Source organism: Falco naumanni, chromosome 4 (assembly GCF_017639655.2).
Source record: "Falco naumanni isolate bFalNau1 chromosome 4, bFalNau1.pat, whole genome shotgun sequence".
In the NCBI taxonomy this organism is placed as follows: domain Eukaryota; kingdom Metazoa; phylum Chordata; class Aves; order Falconiformes; family Falconidae; genus Falco; species Falco naumanni.
This window is the reverse complement of record NC_054057.1, coordinates 112,685,347-112,704,208: the sequence shown is the minus strand read 5'-3', so window position 1 is coordinate 112,704,208 and position 18,862 is coordinate 112,685,347. Positions and strand designations below refer to the sequence as shown.

At 47.1% G+C, this 18,862-nt stretch overlaps 2 protein-coding genes across 2 annotated transcripts in view; one reads left to right on the top strand and one right to left on the bottom strand.

The window, feature by feature from the left end:
- Positions 1-2,972: 2,972 nt before the first annotated feature.
- On the bottom strand, positions 2,973-11,463 carry CISH (cytokine inducible SH2 containing protein). The gene is made up of 3 exons (XM_040591023.1): positions 11,306-11,463; positions 6,631-6,857; positions 2,973-6,110 (listed from the first exon to the last, which is right to left on the bottom strand). The coding sequence occupies exons 1-3, from the start codon at positions 11,350-11,352 to the stop codon at positions 5,608-5,610; spliced, it is 777 nt and encodes a 258-aa protein (XP_040446957.1). The 5' UTR covers positions 11,353-11,463; the 3' UTR covers positions 2,973-5,607.
- A 330-nt stretch (positions 11,464-11,793) lies between these two features.
- The window catches only part of MAPKAPK3 (MAPK activated protein kinase 3), a 59,135-nt gene continuing 52,066 nt past the window's right edge, over positions 11,794-18,862 (top strand). Inside the window, exon 1 of the mRNA XM_040591017.1 lies at positions 11,794-12,742. Coding sequence (XP_040446951.1) covers positions 11,806-12,742 — 937 coding nt within the window. The 5' untranslated portion in view covers positions 11,794-11,805. The remainder of the gene's footprint in view (positions 12,743-18,862) is intronic.

Genomic DNA, 18,862 nt, shown 5'->3' with positions numbered 1-18,862 from the left:
GAAGTCACACGATCCTTGTGTTTCTCAAGAAGCGTAAGTGGGAGATCAAAATGGGGTTCACATGAGGCAGCATTAGCCTCCAGATAAAACCAGGCCTCCACCCGGTCTCGTTCCCTGACACTCTGGCACCTGTGATTATAAAAAAAAAATAAATAGGCAGGACTGGGTGTGGACAGAATGCAGACATGTCTCAAAAGAAATTAGTCTGAGTCTGAACGTGTTATCAAGACACTTAGCAGCAGCGTAGCCCTCTTTTTGCTATCATGCTGTTAGGCAGCACTGGACGACTGGGGTCCCTCATACTCCTGCTTAACAATTCAGTGCTAGGTTGCTGTGAACAGAAAAAGGCAAAAGGATGAATGTTTCTGCCCAAGGACAGGAGAGATCTCTTTAAATAATACCTTATTTTTACCTTTGGCTGGGTTGGTTCACAAGGCGCTGCGTAGTCCGGTGATTTTTCCTTTCATTTTCTCCTGTGAATGGCAGGCGGCGTTCGCTGAAAGTAGGACATTAGTGTTGTGATAATGCTGCTAGGAACTGAAGATGTTACTTGGCATCCAAAGTTGCTCTGGCACATCAGATCTGTACTGGGTATTGCTTTACCCCATGCTCCGGACCTTTGGACTGCTGATGAGTTCAGGGCTGGGGAGGAGGACCGTGTGTTCCTGGGAGGACTGCAGGTGCGGCACAGGCATCAGGGAGGGACAGGCAGGGACTGTGGTAACTGGCCTTTGCCTGGTTTGAACACGAGAACATGATTCGGCAGAGCGGAAGAGCCATACGTACAGTATCCAGTTAATTTCAATTTTAATTTTCTCAGTTTCATAGGTAGCAGGTAAGACTGCCAATGGAATTTGGGCTAAAAATGCCGTGTAATAGGTTGGTGCTGGAAACATCTGACCATGTCTGTCGTAAGAGAATTAAATACATTCTGCTGATTCATTTCATTTCTTGCTGGTTCATCTGGCTTGGGCTAAGGGAAGTTGTGCACTTGAGAGGATCTGGGGAAAGGAATAAGATTTCAGTAAGTTTGAAAGGATAGGAACATGTGCATGTTAACAGGTTATTTTTCCCTTGCATGTGTTGCTGTTTCAGAAGGCTGGTGATTTAAGACAGAAAATGATACCGTATGTGCCTGACAAACTGTGGGGTATTTCTGCTGTGGCAGTGAGCCATGGTAGTGTGGCTTCCATCATGGACTGGGATTTCTGTTCCGATCCTATCAGTCCACTTTTCAGACTCTCAGTGAGGGCTCCACATCCGTGTTTCTGCCTGCAGTCAGAAACTGCAAAGCAAGAGAGAATCCAGCCAAACTGTTGTGCCTTGGCTCAGCAAACTGTACAGGTGTCGCTGCATGAGGTGTTGCGGCTGGGCTTCAGCGATTATAAAGGTCAGTCTGCGTTCCCAAGTCAGTCTGCTCCTGTTTCCAGAGATGTGGAACCCTGTTGTAAAAATCAGTTCAGTCTGCACAGAGGTTTGGTGCAGGAGTTTTCAGAACATGAACCTGTTTGCTTTAACAAAATGTGCTGAAGATGCAGGAGTGGGAGCTGTTAAGATAACAACTGCTGCAGTAAAACCATGTGTGTCTGCAGTTATGTATCGGCTTGACTCATGCCAGTCCTTTCTGCCTTCAAGCTGCGGAAAGGGAGCAGTGGGGTTCATGTGTGTAGCTGGGGGAAGAGTTTAGCCCAGCTAAGAAATTAAGAAATTATTTGATAATGTGTCAGAAATGCTGCATCTTTTTCAGTATTTCCCAGGGGTTTCAAAGTTCTCTTTTAAAGGTGGATGCAGCCTTTCCTTCCCTTTGTTGTCATTTTTCCCCTTTGATTGTATTTTTTTTTCCACCCTGTCTAGCTCGCTTTCCACATTTCCTGTAAAACCAAGAGGGATGTGATTGTTTTTGTTTAACAACTTAAACTTGAGCAGATTATTCTGTTGCCGACATTTCCTGGTTGGGGTGCGATGGAAATCTGCCCACGGACTTGTGTTGGCGAGGTTGTGGGAACGATGTCTGCTAGCAAATGCCAGGACGGCCCATGCTTTAGGAATAGTTTAAAGCAGTACTTTGAAGTTTGAAGCCAGTGGATTCAGAAAGAGAGAATGATGGAGAAGAACTAGTTGGCTTCTGTTTTTTTTCTGAGCATGTTTCACCACTGACAGCAGCTGAGACATGCGGGCCTTGCTCGCAGCAGGATGGGGGGCTGTGGCGGGAGCTCCTCTCCTGGGCAGCGAGTGCGGAGGGGCCGCAGTGGGGTCACACCAGCAGTGGGGTTGCCTCAGCGTGTTCCCCGCGTTTCACAGGGGCAGGACGGACGAGGTGGCCTCTGCACCCTCTGACACCACAGGGCAGACCCCGTTCCCCGGTGGTTTCCCCGCCTGCTGTGTCTCATGCGTGGTGAGAAGGGGAACAGGCGCTGGGCCAGAATGCAAGTACAGGCAGACTGAGGCCCAGCAGCCGCAGAACGTGGGGGGGAAAGCTGATGCCATGGGTCTCCCACCCAAAGCATTGCCTGCCTTTGAGGTCTTGGCTTTCAACACTTGCCATGAGCAGATTTTTAATTTGGGGCCAACTTGCAGCCTGCTGTAAACAAGTTGCCAGAATTCGAGTTATGTTCCATCTCCTTTCCCCTGGATTGTAATGGTTTTCTACGGCACACAGAAGCAATCCAAAAATCAGTCCTGTGTTTTTCTATGTCATTAGTAAGGTCTGAAGGGGACATTCTTTAACTTGGGACTTAGGGTCTGCTGCTGCTCATTGGTGTGTGTAGAAATCGGGCCCACACTGATGGTGGTTTCAGTGTTGATTCTCCCAGTATCGGAAAGGCTTTACTTTTCGTTTAAGGGTTTTGTGTCTTGTTTGAAAAAAATGGTCAAGAGTTTGCCCGCTTTTCTTGAGGAGGATTTCTGTGAATAGGAAATCAATTCATCCATTTGGATTTTACCAAAGACTTCTACATTGAGTGGCTTAAAAATATATTTAAAATGTTTATTTAAAATCCAAGTCAAATGATTTTTAACAAACTGTCTCAAGATAGAAGAAACCGACTTTTTTGGAGTAACTGTGTTGTTTATTTTTGTATTGCAGTAGCACCTAGAGAACCCTATTGTGCTAGATGCGGAACAAACATACAACAGAGATGGTCCCTGCCCATATGAGCTTACAGCCTTCAGCTTAGCCTCTGCATCGTCCTGCTGGGGGATTAACCAGGCATTCACTCCTGTTACATGGGCTTTCTTGGGCCAATGAGGTCAAACCTGCAAGCTTGATTTCCTCATTACCCCCAACAGAGAAAAGATCAGGTAGGAGGCAAGTTTCAGAGCGCTGAACAACTTGCCCTTTCCCGCTGTACTTTTCTCAAACTGATTTTTCACACGCTGTAGATACCAAGCCTGTGGCTGAGCCATGTGGGCTTCCTGAGATCACTGCTGCCCCTTGAAGAGCTGTGGTTTCCTTGTTCCCAGTGTCCTCAGGCAGATAGAGGTGTTTGGATAAAAGGAAGCCTTTTCAGTGGTTTATGGTTTATATTATTTAAAAAAAGAAATAAAAAGCTTTCTTTTTTGTTTTGCCTTTTAAGTTTTCATTCTCATTCAGTACCTTCCCACAGTTGCTGCCATATGGGGCAAGAGGGAAGGATATAATAAAAAGCAAACCTGACATCACACATGCACACTGTCAATCATCAAAGTATCAAAACCAAAGCTTGCAAGAGCACAAACTTGTATAAATGTGGAGGGGGGGGAAAAAAAAAAAAAAAAAAAAGACACTGACTAAGCACATCAGGCCATCTTGTCCCTTTGGGCAGCTTTAAGATAGGGTGGAAGAAACTCCACCCATGTTTTGAGCTTGCCTCTTAGGTCACCATCCCATCCTTTTCCACCTCTGCTCCCAACCCTCAGGTATAGCTGGGATTTGTCTATTCTAATTTACAGAGCCTTAGAGAGACAGTCCCTGGGAGAAATGAATGAGGAATCCTTAACATTGGTTCATGCATCATCAAATTACAGGGTCTTGGGGGCAAAAGAATCCAAAAGATAGTTTCTCTAGACCTGCCTGTTCCTTTCTTCACTCTCACTTGATGGCGTGGACTGGCTCCTACAGGCTGGGAAGGTGGTGGGATCAAGCAAATGAAGAGGAAGGGGCAACTTCTCCTTCTATGCTTGGTTTTGGGTAGATCACATCTGCTGTTTGTCCCTCCTATCTGCAAAAGAGCAACGGAGAGCCGTTGTGCTTCGTTTGCAGGGGAGTGAAAGGGATGGGGTGTGAGAAGTAAACCCAGAGTGAAAAATCTGATTAAGGATAACAAACATGCAAGTCAGAGAAAGGGAGAGGAGAGGTCTCCCTCCTTGGCAAGCAGAAAACTCGAATTGTGGTTTCCAGTGTGTGCTAGAACCTAGCTGTGATTGAAGCCGCATGGCTTGTGAATAATGCTGGCAGAAGCAGAGCAACTGGCAGTCTGGCATTATGTTAGCAGAGGGGAAGGACAGCTCTTTTCTACTGAGGTGCTTCTAACTTTTTACCTCCCAGAAATAAATAAATAAATATCCCGAAGGCGTGTGTGCCACTGGTGCAGCTCAGCAGAGCTGTCTCTGAACCCCTCGTCAAGGAGTCCCTGTTCTTGCCCCACGTCTTACAAGGGCAGTGTCAGGGAACAGCACTTTCCAAACACAAGCCAAATGCAGAGTGCTCTGAAACCAAATCTCTCTGCCTGCAAATAAGAAAGTTTGGTTTCTGATTACTTGTTTCTAAATGTCTTGTCACAAACTTTCTTTGGAGATGGAAAAGATGAAAAAAAATGGGATGAGTGCTCCCTGGCCCAAGCTCAGTATCCAGAGTCTCTGCTCGGAGGTCTCAAGGAAGAAGGGCTTCCTTGAAGAAGTCTCCTGTCCACAACCTATGATGCAGCATGCATCTCTGGGAGCTACCACTGTGCTTTGAGGTTACAATACCAAGCCCCCTGTAGCCAAAGAAGAAAAAACAAACAAAAAAATCTTTACCTCTGTAGAGGTGGGTCTAAGATACAGTCTCAGCGGAGTACTACATACCCCAGAAGTCTGGAGGAGTTTGGATGTGGACTCCCATGACCTGTTACAGAGACAGACTCAAACAGGTACTATTTGGATGTGAATCCAAATCCAAATTCCCACAGATTTTTGGCTGCCACTTGGCTGGGAGCATTTATTCTATTTCTAATGTCACAAAAGAAAAAGAAACAAAAACCCATAAAGTAAAAGGTGCTTTTAAAATACCATGAGGAGAGAAACTGCCATGGAAATAAATAGCAAAAATAACAACGTTAACATTCCTGGTGTCACAGCAACTCTGAAATTCAAGTAGTGTGCACATGCCTACAGCACTTTCTCACAGCCACTGTCGGCGCAGCCTGAGGTTCAGAGCTCAGATTGTGTCCCGTTGCTCACTGAAACAACCAACTCCTCCCTGGTGCTGGAATGGATTTAGAGAGAAGGGGAGAGGAAAGATGGATGCAGTCTCTGCTGATAATCAGGTCTTTACTGTGCCCACCTGATGCCGCGCTGTAGCGGGACAAAGACACAAAGTTCTGTTATTTCTGTCCGTGTCTGTCATGCCTGAGATATAACGGCCCTGCTTCAGAGCTGGAAAGGGTATTGCTTCAAATAGTCCCCCATCCGCCTGGGCAGAGGGAGCTGGTCCACGTCGGCTGTAGACTTGTTAATCCGCAGCCGGCACAGGTGCTGTAGGCTGGGGATGCTGTCTTTGCGGCTGAGCGGCCGGATGAGTTTCAAGTGTACTGCAGCTGCTGCCATCTCTTTTTGCATGGGAGGTAGAGGAGACGGAGGCGGGTAAGGAGCCTCGTTCTTGCTTTCCATGGTGCAGGACATGACGTAATGCTGGATAAGGCTGACCACATCTGGGAAGGCCAGGATGCGAGGTTTGGACAGGTAGTTTGAGTCCAGCCGGAACTTGCTGTCAGTGTATTCGATGCGCACGTTGGTGGGACCTCGATTTGTCTTGACAGAGAGTGTGAAGAGGTAGCTGGGGTGGGTACTGTCCCGTACCAGGAAGGTGCCTTCAGGCATCTTCTGGAGATGCTGCTTGGCCTCACTGGCGGTAATGGATCCCCAGTACCAACCTGGAAAAGCATCCAAGAAAGAATTTGTTAGGGAAGGAACATATTAAAGGACTGGCAATATATTTAGGGGAGCCCTGAAGCCTACTGAGTTCAAGGACCTGGGGAGCAACCTGGCCCAGACTCGGTAAAACCTTCAGGAATGAAGAGCATGTCAAGTTCTAAGGGTTTCCTACCTATGTTTGTCATTGCTTTGCTGGGGCTTGGGATGAGGATGATTACTTTTGCAGCTATTGCAGTTCACAGGGAAGAGGGGCCTTTTTTGCAATTCTTTCTCCTGATTCAGTTACAAAAGACAAACCTTCTGCTTACACTACTTGTAAGCATGAATTACTTCATGACACGAGTTTGTAGAGACTGCAGATAAGACAAGCTGCACCCACAAGAGTCAGCCATGGCTGTGACAGAACCAGGTTCCCATCTGAAGCGGGATCAGGAGATTCTCCTTAGCGCTCAGATTGCAGAGTTGGCTCCCTGCTCACTGGAGCCTTCTGACCCCGTGACTTTGTGAGTAGAGCCTTACCAGATTCTCGCAGATAGGAGAAGGTTTTTGCAATGCAGAGAAGGTCTTCTTCAGGGTCTCGTGTCTGAGGTGGGTTGCTGTCTGGAACTGGTGCTGTAAAGGCTGGTGTGGACTCCTCCTGGAAGGTCATAACTGGGAGAGGCTGCATGATGGGCTCTGACAATTCCACTGCAATGCCCCTGAGTGACACTCTCCTGATCTTCTCCTCTGCCAGCAAAGGATGAGGTCTGAAATGAAGGGCACATTCTGCTATTTTTCCTTGCCTTGAAATAGGTTGCAGTGTCTTTTCAGTGCATGCTACATTGTACTACAACATGTTATGTTTTACAAACAGATCCTCAATACGATTATGTTTCAGAGAGAGGCAAGGGGGGAAAAATTACACCACTAAAGATGGGCGCTTAGAAACAGGGAGAGAGAGCTGGCCTCTTTCACCTTGTAAAAGGTGGTTTATCTTGCAATTTAAGTTGATTTGAAACCTGATATATTTAGATGTTGCCTTTTAATGTGTAGTTGCAGAGGCAGGAAGGTTCATAGCAGCATTACAGCTTCATTTACATCATTAAAACATTGGAACATTTCTTTTTCTGCCAGTGAGATTGTTAGTCATTCACTGTAATATAATTAGAAGTAGAATTGGGAATAGCTTGGGTTTTGTCCCACCCGCTTTCTGCTCAAGGTTGACCTGATCCTAAATGTGTCTGTTAGAACTCAGGGTGAGCTGATCTTGTAGTAGAATAATGGGAATTCTTGTTTCAACCAAGCCTGTGCACTACACAGACCCTAGCGTCTGACAGCACAGCAGAGATCTCCATGCAGCTGTAATCCCGCAGGGATTACAGCAGTAAGCGGTTCTGCCGTGACTGGACTGCTGTGAACATTAATCCCTCTGTGGCCTGAAGAGCGTGTTAGTGTAGCCATTCAGCATCTAAGTGCAGTTTCAGAGAGCCTGGAGCCCTCGTGGGCCATGGGTGCTCCTTCTTTGCAGCATGGAGATTCCTAAAGGAAGGCAGAGCTCTAGGGGGAAGGTGGATGTTGGGGGCCAGAGAAGTCTTAACTCCTAGGCAAGCTCCTGAGCAAAACCATCAGTTTCTGTCTTTTCTTCTAGGCTCTTCGCCTCTGTGTGCCCTGTGCTGCTGCATGTCCTGTGTTGTGTCCCCCACATGCACTCGCTTGAGACATTCCTTCGGACAGTTAACATAAAAGGTGTCTTTGTTTCCAGAGAAATACAACACAGTCCTCAACATGAGAGTGTCACAGCACTGCTGGAGCTGCTGGTGATGGCGAAGGCAGCAGCCACCGCCTCCCACATCACTGACGGGAGAAGCGGAAGAAGACTGAAGTCATGAGCACTTCCCTCCTGATCTTCCTCCTTCTCTGTGTTTTATGTGAACAGTGACACTTCAGGCATGCACATAAATTTGTTGTAAACTGATCTGCACCTGGTGATAGCTGCACTCCACCTTCTCAAACTGCTGAGTTTCAAGTATGGGACAAGCAGCAGGAAGGAAGGATTTTGGGGGAAGTAGATTAGAGATAACCTGAAAACAGCTTCACAATGCTTTGTGAGCGAGAGCCATGCCCAGTTCCATGACTCTGCATTTCTAAGAAGACCATATAGGTTTGGAGTAAGGTTTTTGTAAAAGCACCAGTAAAACTGAATCTACAGAGACACTTCTTGGCCATGCAATATATGGCAAAACCTCACTTTTTTTGGTATTTTCTAGAAAAGAACGTTCTTCCTTTTTCCATACGTCAAATCACATTTCAGAAGCAGGATATCTACTTGGCATTCATGGTATTGGATCCTCATTTCTTAATTTCTATTAATAGGTCAGAAGGCAAACCTAATAAAAGTGATTGCCAGCCCTTATCTTCACCAAGCACCCTCGATCACAGGGACTGCATTTTCAGTGGCTTTCACTGAGGATGTGAATGTACTGTTATACCTGGAGATCACTGGTGGGGAAACCTCTGAGTTCTCTTTTAAGTGCTACTTGAGCTACACCTGTAGGTGTTGAGGGCTGCATTTTTAAAGATATTTAGGTGTCCTAATGTCATGGTCCTCACAAATGTCTAGCTACCTGCCTTCTTGGGGGAAGGAGATTCCTGATCCATTTCCCCCCTTTTTGAGCAAGAAGGATTATAAAGTAGATCCTTCCCTGTACTGAACCTAATATAATAGCTCATGCTGTGCAAAGAGGGTGTTACACAGGACTGTTTGCAGAGCATTCTCTCTCAGGTGCATTCTTATACCCACTGTTCACTGAGCCGAAAATGTCTGTGACCAATGTTAAGTCAAGTCAGTCCTGCACCGCTCACTACCCACTTACTCCTCAGAATTTGAATACCATAATCCAAATTCCAAGTCTCTCTGAACTTCTTTTCTCCTGGAAAATTTTTCTGGAAAACCCTTTGGGAAAGGTTTTTAAAACAAAGAAAACTTGTTTTGTTCCTTGCATGGAAATACTTTTTTTTCTTTCTTTCTTTTTATATACCTGCTTTGGAGAGGAAATTAGGAATTGGCTACGAGACTGGGAAGGAAGGGAGAAATAGCAAAGCTGTTACACAGGGAAATGTACTCCTGATTCATTGCAGAGTTGTTCAAGGGCTGTACCAGTTCATAGTTCAGCCTTCCAAAAGGTATGACTGTGTGAATTTGTCAGTAGGTTTCTGTTATTGAGCCACCGTGGATTTCTCTGAAGCAGAGCCCATGTGCTCGAGATGAGGTTTGCCACTGCGCTCGCTCTCTGCTGCCTGACACTTTCTGGCACCTTGAAGCCAAAGGAGCCCAGACCCCATGCAGTCACTGTGGAGATTTTTCCACTGCAGCCAGAGAAGGGGCCATGCTTACACTTCTCCTGGTTTTCTTCTATATACCTGCCTTATGCCCCTCTCTCACCCTACTGCAGCTGAAGGAGTACAGTGGAACAGAGGAGGGGGTTAGAATTTCTCATAGACCCACTGGTGTCCTGAACAACTTTGTACATAGGTTGAAGAAAGAAGAGACACTGCTGTGCCCAAACAAAGAAGCTCCAAGCACAGGGACGGGACAGCAGAGGTATCGGCAAGTAATGGCAGACTAAAACTTTTTATGCAAGTTCCATTTGTAAGAGGGATTAAAAGAGTTTGCTGGGGTGAGAACACGTTGGATAAGGTATGCTGACATGAAGAAGTCAGCCCTTTAATGGGGCAAAGTAAGTATTCGAAAATTAGTGCTTGTAAGACAGAAAGTAGAGACATGGTGGAGGATCAGGACTGAACAGAGTAAAGCATTAGTACCACAGCTGCCATGAGGAAGAAGACAAATATATAAAATATGGGATGTCCAGCTGGCAGTCTGTGTGAAGTCTTGAGACAAACAGCAAATGAACTTCCCTGTGCCTTGGCAAGCAGCGTTTCAGAAAGCCTTGGAAAACCAAGAAAGTTCAAGAGAATCAGATGTCTGATATCATTTAGTGTTAGCTTTGCAGTTACTTTGCTGATAAGCTAAACTTTGTAACACAGTACAAATAGCACAAGAAAAAGTGTCAAGCTGCTCTCCCTTCCATCAGCCACATCCCGTGACTCCCACGGGAGCTTGGTCTGAATAGGAGGGAAAGTATGGAGGCCAGGATATATGAAATCCTACAGGATAACGAAAACTGAGCAATAAATGATCACAGAAAAAGGTATTAAGAGACAGTCATTTACACATCTGGCTACGTAACAGGTTATTAATGGTGAAGGGAAGCAGTAAAGCTTCAGATAAAGGTTTCACAAAACCCAAGTTGAAAAATTAATTCCCTTTTGCTGTGGCTATAGGAACTGCAGCGGTAGACTAAAAATGAGAGTGAAAAGAAACCTACTTGAGTAGTAGGAAAGTATTAGTAAGCATGAGGTCTGCTTGTCTGTGGAACAGATTTTGGGGAAAAATGGCAGAAAAATCCCCGTGCTTTGGTCATTTAAAGCAGACAAGGCACATGTGCCTCTCAGGAAAATCCGCTGAGCACGGGAGGGACAGGTAACACTGACATGGCTCAGGCTGAAACAAATGCTGACACTTTCCAGATACGTAGCTTGTGTGAAAGCACTGGATGATTCCCGCAGACCAGGTATCTACACGTGCTGGTGACCTGAGCCCATCACAGAGACGCTGAAGAGCCAACACATGGGTACGAGGCACCGGTGCCGGAGAAGGGGCTCGGACATTGCCTGTTCTGGACAGCGGTGGTAGCCGCATTCTACAGAACGCAAGCCTGCCTGCCTGGACATGCATTTAATCTTACCCGTAACAGCAATAGGAAAAAATTAAATTATGTGGTTAGCATAACTGCTTACTTAGAAATAGACCAAGCCATGTGAGCCCGGGGAGGTTTGTTCCCAGCGGACCCGGGCGGGGGGCCCTGCGGGGGGCCCGGCTCGCACCGCTCGCTCCCGCTGCTGCTCGGCTTCGCTCCCCCAGAGGCTTTGGCTACCGCCCCGGTTCTCAGCGGTAGGAAGCGCGGAAATCGGGAACACTTTATTTATGGCCCCCTGGTTTGGGCTGTGGCACCTAAAAGGCACAGCCGGGACCCCCGCGCTCGGGCAGCCCCTGGCCGCGTCCACCGCGGTCACAGCCGGCTGGGCGCAGCGGCTGGTGTCCCTGATCACCGGCAGCGGGCACACCGTAACGGAAGACTGCAAAGGCTCTTACCCCTGAACGCAGAGGATCATGTCACTCCTGGACCAAGGGAAAAGCATGAAGTCTTGAAGAAGGTGGGAAACGCTCGCTCCTCTGCTCCTCGGTTCCTTCGGCTTCGCTTCCCGGCAGGAACGTGCTGGGCCCGGCCTGGGGTGGGGGCTGGGGCCGGGGGCCCGCGGGCCTGGCGGGGTTCGGGTTCGGCCTCGGCAGCGCCGCAGTTCGGCCGGCGGCTTCGGCCGGGGAACGCGCACCCGCGGCGCCGGGAGCAGCGCGTCCGCCGGCGGCTCGTCAGGAAGCGACAACAACAAAAGTTTTTAAAATCACCATAGAAAAGGGAAATGACATCTATTTAAAGAGGAACTACTCTGCCTTCAGAGCAGCCTCTTAGAAAAAAATATTCGGAGCGCTCTGAAATAGTAATAAATAAATAGCAATAAATAATATCTCCCCGAAGGCTCAGGGGAGGGGAGCCGGCAGAGCAGCAACCTGCTGTTTCACTGACTCCAGAAGTAATGAAGCTCGGCGGGGAAAAAAAAAAAACACCACCAAACCTACTAAGTAATCTTTTGTGTGCCCCTTTTAATCTGTTCCAGGAAGTGAGGGATTCCTGGAATCGCATTGTATTCACATCACCCTTCCGATATCAGCCACGCGGGGGGAAAGGGAAAAAAAAAAAAAAAAGAAGAAAAAAAAAAAAGAGGAGGCACGGTATAAATAGCTGTGTCCATAACGGCCGCGTTGATGTCAGCACGGCTCGGCGGGGGAGGGGTGCGGCGGGAGCGGCGCGCGGAGCGGAGCGGAGCGGCGCGCGGGGCGGGGCGGGGCGCTGCCGGCCGCGCGTGTTCGCGGAAACGCCTTTGATCCATTTCCAAGAACTTTCCAGGAACGCGGGGCCGCCGCGGCGCGCGCTGCCAATGGGCTCCGCCGCCCGCCCCCCGCCCGCCAATGGGCGCCACCGCCCGCCCCCCGCCCGCCGCATGCGCGGGGCCGGCCAGCGCGGGCCGTCCCCCGCGTCTGCCCGGCCCATTTGTAGCCTCCATGCATTTATTTGTACTTTTCCCCCCAAATTTAATTTCAAATTTCTGTATTTTGTAACACGTAATTTACATTTTTACATTTCGTTCCGTTTCGGTTTGGCGCCCTTCTCGCGTTTCTGCGCTCCCCCGAGCCGGGGGGCCGCGGGAGCGCTTGTGCCGCTGGCGGCTGGCCGGGGGGCCGCGGCTAACGGGCGTTCCCCTGGGATGCGACACGGGCGAGGGAGCAGCGGCCCGAGCCGGCGCGGCCCCTCCCCGCCGCAGCGGCAGCCCCCCGGGGCACACTGCGCTGCGGACCGCTCGTCCGGGCAGCGCGGGCACGGCGGGCACACGGCGCGGGTGGTGCCCCGTGCCTTGGCCACCTGGGAATCCCCTGGGAATTTGGATTTCAGCTCGGCTGAGGCTCCTGGAAAAGGTTACACCACCACCGTGTCGTCCTGCGCTTGTAGATCACTGTCAGGTTAAATCTGGGTGACCCAGGAGGAAATACTTCAGTTCCGTTTCGGGTTATTGAACCCTTTATTTTTAAACACTTTATAACGAAAGCTTGATTGTTCTTTTCCTGCTTCGGGTTGCCACCTCTGCAGGTATCAGAGATAACAGCAAACGTGAGAAGGGGCTGTGTGTCATCTCCATTGAAGCAGACTGAGTATTTAAAACCACTTGTAATCACGGTGCTGTTGAGAACCAAAGCGGATGGGACCAGGAGCAGGGGCTGGGGGGTAATGATAAGGATAGGGTTAGAAGGTTGTTCTCACAGGCAGGGCATGAGCCTGAGAGCAGGAAGCCTGTGCTCAGCTCATGACTCAGTCTTTAACTCCCTGCTGTTTGATTGAGCAGCTGCTTAGCCTTCTGCAGGCTTAACATTCGTTTTCTTGACCACTGCAGGGCCAGCGCAGTAATGAGTGCCACTAATAACGCTGAGCTATTCAAAGTGAGAGGTGCTGAGGGCCATCTAAGTATGCAAGAGGGATGTGAATGTTGTCACACATGCACCCCTTGACCAGTTTGCTTCTAAGCCTAAGACGGACTTCAGCTCACGCTTCCATCCGACTGTGTGTAAATTCACAGGAGAGGTGAGGGATGGCAGAGGAGTGTCAAGGCTCACCCTTCCTGCGGACAGCAAGCACAGCAGTCACAAGCTCCCTGGAAGGCTTACCTTGGCAGTTGTGGCTCGGGGTTGCAGGGGGACGCCTGTACGCATGTGCTCCTTTGTATCCAAATTCGCCATTACTAAACTTTGCGTTAGTGGCGCAGCAGCACGGCGGGTGTGAGCAGGGCTAGAGTAGAGCGTTGGAAGTGGCGGCTGCCTCCTGCGAGCTGCAGTTGCCCTGCACGTTCAGAAGGTATTTCATCTTCAGCCTTGGAGAGGACAGCTGTAGTGTGCCGGAAGGTAGGAGTGCTGCAGCAGCGCTGCCATAGAGAAGCTAGTTTGACGTGTTTTTTTACTAAGAATTGGGCTCCACCTAGTGATCATCTTCTGGAAAAGTCTTTGTGTGCAAGCTCTGTGCCCTTGGTTGAGTAGCCATTTGTGTCTCTGGAGCAGGAAAGCTTGCTAAGGACTGTGCAGTGGAAACATGCAGAGGCAGGCTGCAGCCGGCAGCCCTGTATTCCTGCCCTGTGGAAGCAGCAGAGGTGTCCGCACCAGTGTGGACGCGCTGTTGTCCAGCGTGCATTGCGTTCTCATGCAGTGGTTTTCCACCTGCAATCACTAGGTCTGTGCCGCTCTTCTTGTGAGTCCTGCAGGACCCTGAAAGATGAAAATTAAACTGAGGTAGCTGATGCATATGAGTATTAATGAAAGGAGCATTCATTTTCATTGGAAACTTTTTTAGCAGCCCCCTCAAAATTTTTATTCAGGCTAATCCTGTGCCATTTTATCTACAAAATTAGGGATCGGTTTTGTCAGCAGTGTCCAGTACTACTTCATCACTCTTCCTGAACGTTTTGCCCGTCACTGGCATTCCCCATGCACATGGCAATGCCCTAGGCAGGAAACAGAACAGTGTGCCCGACAGCCAGTGCCCCAGGCCTCATGCAGTTGGTTACCTGTACACAGTCAATATAAAATGCTGCCATTCCAACAAATTATTTGTTTAAACCCAATTTATAGGGATACAAATGGTCCTCAGGGTTCAGTGTTGAGGATTTAGGACATTGCAGAGGCAGTAGCACAAAATATTGTTGAGCATTATCATTGAGTGATAGGCTTTAGTTATGAAAGGTATCAAAGAAAGCTCACAATGAAGTCAGGAGGTTAGAAAATCCAGAAATCGTGAGCCAGTGAGTCCCTTCGGAAAGTTCACCAAGACAACAGCACCATCTACTGATAAACGTGTGTTTGAGGAGACGGGCGGGCAGGGTCCCCTTTCCACCCAGGGCAGGTTACGCTGCTCCAGCTGCACAGCTGGACATCTCCATAATTTTGTAGAGTTGGCGTCAATGAAAAATGACATCCGAAATCGTAACTCCTGCGAGAGGTCTCTGTGCCTGGAGGCTAGGTTTACCTTCGCTATGAACTTGTATAGGAAAGACTGAAAGAAAGCTGCCCCTCAGGCTGCTGTGTGGCCGTAAGGCCATCTCTGACCTCCACCTTGTGTTGTAAGGTAAGGAATAGCATGCGACTGAACAGACATTAACAGTAATAAGCATCTATTCCTCGTTTAGATGGACCACCTCATTATTTGAGCAGGGCACACCAGTTTATGTAATCAACACGACACAGGAGGGTGATGGACTCACTGTCGTGGTTTTGATTTGCCAACTTGGTGTGGAGCAATGGAGGAGCCTCCAGGGTGTGGGTGAGCGGTGCCATGGATGCAGGGACACCCGTGCTGGCTCCCCGAGGAGCAGGGTGTGCAGGACAGCAACGGGCTTCATTGCTGGCTACAGAAATTGCTGGCTACCTCTGTGTTCCTTTAAGGATCTCACCGTATCATTTGTTCCTAGGCTTGCTGGCATGTAGTGACCTAGAAGATGATGGCAGTGTGGTATCTGTTAGGAACTTTTCTGCTTGTATCAGATGCTGTGTTTCTGCAAAAATTGTATTCCTGAGTGGCCTGGAAGGCCACCCCAGGACTTTCACACAATGCTGCCATGCCCATTAATTGCAGGATCTCTTTCAATGAAAGAAATCAATTTCTTGTGCTCCACTGCAGCATAAAATGAAGCACCATCTTCTGTAGACAGATTGGGAGATTTAGAATGCTTTTGATTTATGATACTTCTATGAAAAAAACTTGTCTTTTTTTTCCTCTCTGCTGAAATGGCAATGTCCAACCGGTATCTTTCTGACTTCCTCTGTAAATAAGCTGTGTCCCAGAGTTCCTGCTGCTCTGAGATCCCTGGATAGCAACCCTTAGTGGAGGAGCCGGGATGGAGCCTCCCAAAATCTTCCTGATGACCAAGACAGTGTATCTGTAATACAGTGTCTGAATGCAGGGCTATAAAAACAACTGTTCTACCCTCTTCTGTATTTCTATGGAAGAATGCCTGCTGAGTATATGCTAACAGGGAGGAAGTAATCTTGAGGAACTAAGTCAGGTATTAGGACACGCTCTCCAGATTGTGAGAACTGGTGCTCTTGAGATTTTCCTTCACTTGCAGCTGCTTTGTAGCTAGAATTTGTAATTCCTCCTAGAAATCGTGTTATAATCCCAAGTCAGGGCAAAGGGCGTTGAGAATAAAAGAGAAGTTTTTCTAGTTTTGTGGTCACAAAGCATCAGGTAAACATCATTGCCTATGAAAGAGCTCTATAAACCTGTTTTTACCTCACCCATGGAGAGAAAAGAGCTAGGCTGTTTGCTGAGGAGCTTTCCTAGTTGTGTGTTCAATTTCTGGCTTGTTGTTGGGCTTTTCTTCTTTCCCCCCCACTTCCCCCCCCCCCCCCCCCTTTTTTTTCATAAGTCTGAGACAGACACACACAGGTGAAAAAACCTGTATATAGTCTCTGTTTCAGACCACTGTGTACATGACAGACTGAACTAAATATCCTACAAGAAGCTTCTTTTCTTCTTCATATCGCAGTATTGTTCCATAGAGCTGTCCTTTGTTTCTTTTAATATCACAGATGCAGTTTCTGAAGAACTTCCTGAAAGATTTAATAAGGTTGTTGCTACCACCCAATCAGACAAAGCTGTGTCCTCACTTCAACCTGACAAGATAGCAGATTTTGTCTTTGGTGACATCTGTATAATGCACCCCGGAGAGTAGATTTCTCAAAACACCAGAAAAAATATATAGCTGTTACTCAGAGGAAGCAACGTTTCTGAAAAACAAGTCACTACATTTTCAGCTGATGGTGATAATTTCTTCATTGTAGTTGATATTGTAGCAATTTCCACAAGATATTGCTATCAAAGGACTAACCTCCATGCAAATCACTTTTGTATATAAATGAACTCAGGTCCCTGTAGCGTTCAGGTCTCACTCCTCCAAAATGTGCCACCCCTCAAAGAATTTGATGATGTCAGCTTTCCTAGCTGTCCTGATGAGAGCAAACTCAGATAATTTCATTTCATTTTTGTTAAGAAATGACAAATCAGAAAGTCTGAAATGTCTTTGATCCCAGATATTACTGTTACTGAATTGCTACAGCATGGCAAAAAGGCAGTGAAAATACCCAGTGGGATAGCCAAAATTAACCTTCTTTAGTTAAACAGTAGTGGTCTCTCTGTGATATCCAAGACATGAAAAAATCAGGAACAGTGTATCCAAACTGCCTGCTGGCTAAAATATGAAGCCTCACAGGGTTAACACACTAGCTTAGAGAAAAGGGGCTGCTGCCCCAAAGCTTATTGCAAGATTAGGGCCTTACTGTTTGGTTATTTTTTCCTATAAGCTACGATTCTAGTTTGGGGCAAGGCAGGTACAGCTGAGCTACTAAATTCTCTCTTGAAATAAGTTGGTTTGTGTTGTTGCTGTTGGGTATTTTTGGTAAAAACAAAATTAATATTTAATTTACAGGTTTAGGGATTTTTTTGTGGATGAAAGAACTTTCGCCATAGTGGGCTTTTATCCTGTAATAGTACTGGGGCTTTTTAAAACTTCGAAAAGCAAACATCAATAAATAAATAAAAACACCTTTTTCAATGAAAAATGTCCCCCAGCTCAATAAGCCACTGTGGGCCTGTCAGCATGTCCTCCATCAGTATCTCCAAAGGATGCTAACATGGCTTGACCTGCCACAAGCACAAAGAGGAACTGCAGGATCTGAGTGTAAGTTTCTGATCATATGAGATGTAATTCCCAGGGAGATCTAAAACTGGCATTTGAACGCAGACATTGTGGGAACTACTCCCAGAGCCAGACAGGGGGACAGCTACAGCCAAGGTGACCGCACTGTGCTTGCTTGCCTTTAGGATGTCAGAGGCATTGGGGTTAAATGGTTAACCCACTTGTTAATTGCAAGATGTGTTCCTGGACCCAGTATGCTTGTCCTTCCCCCAGAGCTTGTCAGAGAAATTACAAAACCTTAAGTGGCTTAAGAGAAGGTTATTGAACAAATGAATGCTCTTGGCTCTGTACAAACTGCATGTGGATTGCAAAGGCCATGATTTACAAGTGCGGGAACTTCAGAGTGGGTACCCAGCACGGGTTTGCAGGCACAGCCACCTAAGACACCACACCAGGTCGCTGTAGCAGAGTCATTTCACTAGTATGGAAATGAACCAGACTGCTTTAGGGCTGCTCAGCGTGGTCAGAATAACTTTGAATAAAAAGCACCTGCTAAGCAAAATCAAGAGAGATGTACAGGACAGTTTTGGCTGTTACAGTATCAAGATGCTACCTTGTTCCTTGTGAAAAAAATCTGCTGCGAAGACTTTTAGATATTGAGAAATACTGTCTTTGTCACTGGTTTTAAAAATTTTCTGCATATGATATTCGTGTTTCACATGGGGTAGAGATACGCTTTGTGCTTGGACAGTCTATCTATCTAAGACAAAGAATGAACACAAAAAGCAAGGAAATATATTTGCTTTTTGTTCCTCAGCTGTGGTCATCTTTGTGTACAGTCAGGTTATTTGATACTTGGACTGGTGCAGGAAAAGCTTTTTCAGAGTTTATGGTGGGTGAAATTAGCAGAGGGTTGGTGTAAGGTCTTATTAGTCATGATTCACACTGGATTTTTAAGGTCTTTGCCCTGTTTAGACTTACTACTGGTTGCTGGTAAAATGATGAACTTTGCTAAAAGCGTACATAGACAATATGGAGTCATAAACCCAAACAAGCATAGGTTTCAGTAAGGTATCATTTCAAGCAGTGACTTGTAAAATGTGTTTTGTATCCTACCAGCTGAAATTCTCTCAGTGGGAGACTGTAACAGAGACATGTAGAACCAACTAAGTTCACACAGAAGAATCCTGTCTTATTCCCTCATTTTTCCTCCTTTATTTCCACACAAAGCTTACTTTGTAGAAACTCATTCTTGTAATAGTGAGAAAGAGTCATAATTTCTTAATGAAATTCCTTGCTTCTGACACACTCCGTAAAAAATAGCAAGCCCTTAAGTAGACATCTGTTTGGAATTTTTGCA